At 36.2% G+C, this 7810-nt stretch overlaps 1 protein-coding gene across 1 annotated transcript in view; it reads left to right on the top strand.

The window, feature by feature from the left end:
• SLC35B3 (solute carrier family 35 member B3) overlaps nucleotides 1–7591 on the top strand; it is a 20993-nt gene extending 13402 nt beyond the window's left edge. Inside the window, exons 7-10 of the mRNA XM_042464660.1 lie at nucleotides 1897–1989; nucleotides 2680–2791; nucleotides 6314–6383; nucleotides 7167–7591. Coding sequence (XP_042320594.1) covers nucleotides 1897–1989; nucleotides 2680–2791; nucleotides 6314–6383; nucleotides 7167–7317 — 426 coding nt within the window. The 3' untranslated portion in view covers nucleotides 7318–7591. The remainder of the gene's footprint in view (nucleotides 1–1896; nucleotides 1990–2679; nucleotides 2792–6313; nucleotides 6384–7166) is intronic.
• Nucleotides 7592–7810: the final 219 nt, after the last annotated feature.

Genomic DNA, 7810 nt, shown 5'->3' with positions numbered 1-7810 from the left:
TTAATTTTACATTTTGGAAATAGAATAGTACAGTATAAGATACAGTGTTTAACTCCAGTGCTTATGGCCAGCACACTGACTCAGAAGTGACACCTGGTTTGTGCTAGTTCAAATGGCAAACCTGGAGCTGTCCATAGCAGCATGAGTGGTCCATGCAAAAGGGGTAGTGTGTACATAAAATCTTAATGCCTTCAGTAGTATTTTGGCATAGCACTGTATCAAACATAGGGGAGCATTCTTACAATTAATGGTACTACTCAAGAAAATCATTTGTGACTGATGATGTTATGTCTGGAATTTGTTTTATTTTTTCATATATTCCATACAGCTTTATTGGAAACATCCAAATGAATTCCTTGCTTCCTGTTATTATATCTCTGCAGGCAAATAAAATACTGTGGACCACCATCCAGTCAAATAATAAAAAGTTCACATGGTCCCTGTTATTTTCAGAAGCAGTAGTATTCCACCATGTATTAGTACAGCCACTAAAATCTACGAATGTTAGCACTGATCTAGTTCAGCAAAATTAAGACTCCATCCACTGAAATTACCTGTATAATTTTATTCCCAGAATTGAAAAGATTGTTTTAAAGTGAGAGGGAGTTATATGACACCAAGATCATAGGGTAGTCACTTTTAAGTGGCATTGCGTTTGATTGGAGAGATTTATGGAGATGCTTAACTTCCAATGAATTCATTAAGACCTACACTTTTTGTATCTATTATATGCTAATAACACAGAGAGGCAAACAGACAAATTGGACTCCCTCATCAGTGCGCTTTGATCAGGGCTGGAGAGTAGGAGTAAGGAGTAAAGGAGTGAGAGGTTTTTACAGGAGTAGGAGTAGGAATAAGGAGTAAAAAAATATATTTGTTACGCCTTATTCCTGTTATTGTACATGCAAACACCAAAAAACCCCATTTTATTATATTGCACTGGGGAAAGGTTTGGGAGGCAAATAAAGATGCTTACACACACACACACACACACACACACACACACACACACACACACACCAGCCTTGCAAAACAACTGGGGCTTTCCCCCAGGGCTGGGGAGTAGGAGTAGGAGTAAGGGGTAAAGGTGTAAGAGGTTTTTACAGGAGTAGGAATAGGAGTAACATTAAGAAAAAAATATCTTACTCCGGACTAGGACAAGGAGTAACCCCAAAATCACCACTATTCCCCAGTTCTGCATTCAGTGAGTTCCAAGCTATACAATCCATGGAAGAGCCATGATTTAAACTTTTGCCCCTGCTGTTCACCCTAGATCACACACATAGAAAAACAGATTGCATCGCTGGAAAAAAACAGCAGTCTTAATAGCAGGATTTCATACAAACAACATGGATAAGAAGGACAAAATATTTCCAGCAAAACTTCTCTAATCAGATTTGCAGTCTTGTCTTGCAGGATTACCATTCAGATTGTAACGAAAACCTTTGTGTTAAAAATCTACGTAAATTAAAATATATATTGCATTTTGCTAGGTGATATAGCATAGAAATAAGACATAGGAGATGAATATTTTACCTTTTCTGGATTAACAGTCAGGATCTCATTCAGTTGTGCAAACTGAACAAGAATGATCCATGTAGGCTCCCTTTGCCTCTAACCAATTACTATTTGGTTGTTGCTATTGCAGATCAGTTAACCAGACAATCACTGTACATTAACTGTCAACTGAGCAAGGTTTATTGAAAGTTAATGAGAAACAAATATATAATTTCACTTTGTGAATTCACCTTCATTTTGCTTGAGAAATATGACTTTCAGAAGAGATGGTATCAAAAAAGAGATGTGCCAACAAAACCACAAATCACACAATTCATAACCTTTTTTAAAAAAAAAAATTCCACAAGTTTAAATAATTTGTTTTTGTAACTATTCCAGGTTTTGTATTCCTATTCAATAGGTTTCCTGTACATTTTATTGGGACTGACATGCACTAATGGTTTAACTCCTGCAGTAACATTTTGTTCAAAGGTAAAATGCATTTATTATTTCCAGTGAAGAATGTACTTATTATATTGATATTGCTTTGCTTTTCAATTATTTGTTTGGTAAAACTACATTAATGGCTTTAACAGTCACAGAAAAAGAGATATCCATGTTAGTCTGTTTTAACAAAAGCTAGTAGCACCTTTGAGAAAAAAGAATTTCTAGTATAAGCTTTTGTGAGCTACATTACCTCTGATGCATCTGACAAAGTGGATTGTATTCCTCAAACGCTTATTCTAAAAAATATATTTTTCTCAGCTTCAGTGATGCTGGTAGATTTCTTTATATTCTCAGCACTGATTGTAAAGTATATTCTTTGACTCACTAATTAAGGATGGACTCCTGTAATAATCACTGAACTCAGTGGGACAATTGTAAGCAAACATGTATAAGATTGCTCTGTGATACCATTTGGCCTGAAAATTCATACATTTACCCAAGCTCAACAGGATTTAGTTTTAAGTCAAACATACTTATAATTTCATTGTTACTTCTCAATTATCTAGTCAAAGTGAAGTAAAATCTGCTTTAAAACATTTTACTTTGAACCAATTTACTTTGTACCAACTTCAATAGTAAAGTAACTTTGATAGTACACTAAATATATTTATTGCATTTTATAATATCTCAGTATCATTTTAGCATTTTGCTAATAATTTCTTGTTGTTTCTGTAGCATCCAGTGCAAACCTATGGCTATGCATTCATGTTTTCCTTGACTGGCTATTTTGGAATCTCTTTTGTCCTGGCTTTGATCAAAATCTTTGGTGCTCTTTTAGCTGTAACAGGTAAATATATGGTTCCTATTTTCATAGAAGTATTTAAGAAAATCCCACTTGTGAATTATTTTTTCTCTCTCCTCTGGTTCTTTTGTTCTGTGAATGGTTTGCTAGATTCATACCGTGGAGAGTTGTGTGTCTTACAATCATGTACATTTTTTGTTTTCATGCAGTGTTTCCAGCTGCAGAGGCTGTTTGCACAAATTTAGATCATTGCTATATAGACAATGGTCCAAAACATACTGCAGAAATAATCCAGTTTCAGACCACTTAACTGCCCTGGCTCAAATGCTAGGTAATTCAGAGAACTGCAGTTTTGCGAGACATTTAGCATCTCTGTCAGAGAGATCTCATGCCATAATAAACTACAAATCCCAGGATTCCTTAGCAGTGAGCAAAAGCAGTTAAAGCGGTCTCAAACTGGATTATTTCTACAGTGTGTTTTGGAACAGTGCCACCTTCCATACATTTGTAATTCAGAATTGTCTACCAAAGTATATATTACACAAGAAAGAAAATGTATGTAAACACAAACAAAGAGGGGATGCTTGAATTAGAAAACCTCCATGCTCCTTGCATGTAAATTGGGTGCTTTAGAAATTCTTGGACTTCACATTTTTCACATTTTGACAAGATTTTATGTGATCAAGAAATCGTGCATCCATCTAATGGTGGAACTCATTAAAACAGATTGTGTTCAAAAGTCAATTAGTGATTGACTAGTGTATCCAGTGCTCTGCCAGCCTCTGGCCAGCAAAGTGAAAAGAAGAAGAGACATTCACCATCCTTCTGACATTGTTGTTATTACTGTTTATCTCCCATTGATGGCAATAGGAATGCAATTTTTAGATCATTTCAGGGCTGGTGTAAATGTTCTTTCACACAGAGACATGATCTGGGACCAGGAGGGTTTGGATTCCTGTGAAAGGAAAGCTGCTGTATGTCTGGCAGTACCAAACCGTGGTCATTTCCCCTTTCCCATCTCCCAGCAACAGAAAGTAGGAGACATAAAGCTAGGAAAGGGGAATCTAAGATTGGATTTCCCCTGTTGATATTGGACATCTGTCTCTCACCTCAGGAAGGTGTAGAAGATTCAGTATATTTTTCCCTGTGGTTCCTGGGACCATAAGATTTTGCTATCTAGTTGGAAGTTCACTATTCACTTACTCAGGGGTCAGCCCCACTCAAATCAGTGGGATTTATTTCCCATTACTGTTTGCCTAAAATTGCTCTGTGAATATATGCAGCAAAAATGTTCTCAACATCAGCATGTTGAAATATTTTTGAAGAAAAACCTGGTATGGTAATATAGAGGTGGGTATCAGTCTGGGAAGCTTTGGAAGCATCCTAAATTTCTCTATCAAACAGACTTCCTGTAATGGTCTTCATACTTCAAAAATAATGGCTATAACTTACTAGGCACATCAGTCCACTTAGCTACACCAATGAACTTGGATTAACATTGGGGATGGAACGTGATCAGTTGATCCACAATCATCCACATGGCCACTACTGATTATGAAATGGCCATTTACCTCTGTTCCTCATAGTACAGTAAAAATGAACTAAACATTTCTCTCTAAACATTATGAGGTCAACATATAAGGAATCTGTGTATACCCTGGTGCCTTGGTCCTCGGCATTGTAGAGGAATACATAAGCAAGGAGAAAAAGTTATGGGCTTCCTCATTTCTATCATCCCAGCGAAAAGATATGCCCAGTTTCAGGACCAACCATGCAGTTTAAATGACTAATGGAGGCCATGCTGTATGTACAGACATTCGTCTAGCCAAACATGCCACAGTTTTTGCAGCTGTTGAGATGTGAGCAGCTGAAGTGGCTGCATGCCATCAGACTGCCCAGATGCCAGCTTTATTTGCCATTGAGTGGTGCAGTTAAGCTACAATATTTCCTAATCTTTTTATTTCTGTAAAGGAGAATAATAGGAAGAACAATTTTCCGTTTTCCAATCTGGGCTTCTGGGAGTGAACACTTGGATGACCTTGGAGGAATCATTTTGCCTTCTTGTTCTGCAATTTCTCATTTTTCAAATGGGAATAAAATATTTAACACATCCATAAAGAAGTGCTTTGGCTATCCATTGGGTGAAAAAAGTTCTCTGTTACTGCTGCATATTATTTCATTGCAGGAGATTGTGGCAGAATGAGACAGATATATGGTATGGCGAAAGGCTGATAAGAGATCCTATAAAAGGCTTCATAACCACAAAATCTTCTGCTAAAGCAGAAGACTGACAGGCAGCCTGAGCGACATAATTTGCTGACATTGTTGTGCCTGCAGGGGAATTCCACCATGCACAGTCACTTGCCCTGTGAAGTCTGCCTCATTGTGTAAATGCCTAAAGGTGCTGGGGATGAGTAGACTTCTATGGGCTGGAGCTGTATTAACCAGGCAGCATACTGCAGTATTTATTACAGCAGTCAATCTGCAGTGATGAGTCAACTGTCTTTTAACAATTAATTAAATTGTTCAGAATTTAAATATATCATTCTGAGATAACTAAGGGAGATTTGAGAGCTTAAACAAATTAACGTTACAACATACATTTACATACATGGTCCTTCACTTTTTCTAATTCTTTTTTATGTCCAGTGCATGGAAACACCTGGACCAAAATAAACACAGATAATAGCCAAAAGTCTCTTAGATGAACATTCTCTCTTCCAAATTAAAAGTGGTCCCCTGTAGGTTTAATTGATTGAAATACAAATTAAAGGTTATGGTGCCTTGAATTCCTTTCTATAAGCACCTTCAAGCATTCCACACATCATGCTAGCTGAGGAAGTTTGCCATTAGAACTTTTTTACCATTGTTGGTTAGAATTCAAGATTAAACAGATTTTTTATCCTTTTAAAAGAAAATATTTTATTTTAAATAATATTATATATTACATATGTCTGTAGCCTGGTGAATGTTGGAAAAGTTATGTATTACTGTAATTAGATACCAAGTGGGGTACACAGCTGGGTTGAGTTATAGAGGAATTAGTATTCATGGTTAATAATAAACAGATATTAAGAGTTTGTATTGATAAGGATGATTATGGTGAACAGATGAGTAGCTGAGGAAGTAGGAAAGATGATTGTATCAAAATAACTTTTGTGTTGTGTTGTATGTTTCTTGTATTTTTATGTTTTATAATAAAAATTAAAAAAAAATAACTTTACTCTGATGCTTTGGCCACATTGTATTCTATGTGGTTGCAAAAAAGTCATGCATGTGGCTCCCAATTCAGAAGAGATTAGTAATGCATCTTATATCAAAACAGCACGTTATTTGCAACTAACATAAATCCCAATCATTTATTGGGATCTTAAGTGTAGCTAAATTTCTATGTCTTGGGGACCATGATTTCAGTTTGTCTGTTGCAACTGAATTCCAGTTGAAATAAACTGAGGCTGAAGGGCTATGTTAGTTTTTCTTTGCATGAGGCTTGTGTTCTGATGCGTTAAAACTGCATTTTATTTGAACTGGAACGAATGTTTAAATCATGTTTTTTTTCTTATTCAGTCACAACAGGAAGAAAAGCAATGACAATTGTACTTTCCTTTTTGTTTTTTTCAAAACCATTCACATTCCAGTAAGTATTACCCACACTTCTCTATTTTATGAAACTAAGTATTAATTGTATTTAGTATCTAATAGTGTTATTCAGGTTTATTTAGGACCATTCTAATATAACTTTTGCTGAGAAATTAGAAATTTTAAGGCCCACCTAGCTTGTGCAAGCCACTGTCCTCCGTTGTGTACCTGGTGCCCCAGGTACATGTATTTTCATAGAGGAGATAACTTTTCTGTGTTTATCCCTTTCTTGATTCACACACACCCTTTCTGTGCATGACCGTAATAAATGATGATCAATAATAATAATAATAATAATAATAATAATAATAATAATAATAATTTTTTTTTATTTGTATACCGCTTTTCCTCCAGATCAAAGCGGTTCACAACATACAAGCTACATGTCACAAAGCAATACATCAACAGCGATCTCATACAATTAAACAAAAATCCTCTCTCCCCCTCAAGATGGTGGTCGGAAGGAGGGCTCTTTTCTTCTTCTAGGCGAGGCCTGTTGTTGCTGGCCTGCCTCTCTCCCCCTCAAGATGGTGGTCGGAAGGAGGGCTCTTTGTCTTTCAGGCGAGGCCTGAATAACAATGGCACAATTTATAGTAGAAAGAGAAATAACTAGAAACCTGATTTCAGATCATTTGAATCAAGATTTATATGGAATTTTCTTAGGTTGAATACTTCTGTTTCCTTTCTACCAGTTTCAGTTCAGAAACTCTGTTTTGCCTTCTACAATGCCCTTCGTATGATGTCCATGCAGCTGCTAATGCGATGTTTCTCTTTCCTTTAGGTATGTCTGGTCAGGATTGTTAGTTGTCCTAGGTATATTTCTCAATGTTTACAGCAAAAATATGGATAAAATTAAACTGCCTTCACTACGCAGTCTCTGGAATAAATCTGTTGAAGAAAGAAAGACCAGGACGTTGTCCCAAACTGTGTAGTGGCTTGTGCCATATATTACACAGGACTGTTCATTTTTCGTTATTTCATTACAACAGTTTCCAGCTGATTCACTTTCCAAAGGGAATAATACTGAAACCAAAGGACCTGAAGGCATTTAATCTGCTTGTGGATGGTGGACATCAGCATATCTCTGATAGCTTCTCCTTGGTGCACATGGATCTCTTTCTAGGAGGGGTACTTTAGCATGAATAATGCTATTTGACAATGGGCTTTGAAGAATGCTGATTCTTGGGAAACCCTCATTCCACATGGGCCATTATGATTAACTTGGGCATTTTAATCGAATCAAAGATGCTGCTCTTTCTGCTGATACCAGTGGATCTTTGTGTTTTATTGTTGGAGTCAGTTTATTTAAATGTAATATATCAAAACTTAATAGAAACTAATCAGAACCTGATTGATAAAACAAAATTTAAGCCTGCAAGGTTGGGATCATTAATACCATAACTATATTCTTTTTAAATAAAAAAA

This window comes from Sceloporus undulatus, chromosome 4 (assembly GCF_019175285.1).
Source record: "Sceloporus undulatus isolate JIND9_A2432 ecotype Alabama chromosome 4, SceUnd_v1.1, whole genome shotgun sequence".
NCBI lineage: Eukaryota > Metazoa > Chordata > Lepidosauria > Squamata > Phrynosomatidae > Sceloporus > Sceloporus undulatus.
The sequence above is the reverse complement of the archived record's forward strand: the minus strand, read 5'-3'. Positions and strand labels throughout refer to the sequence as shown.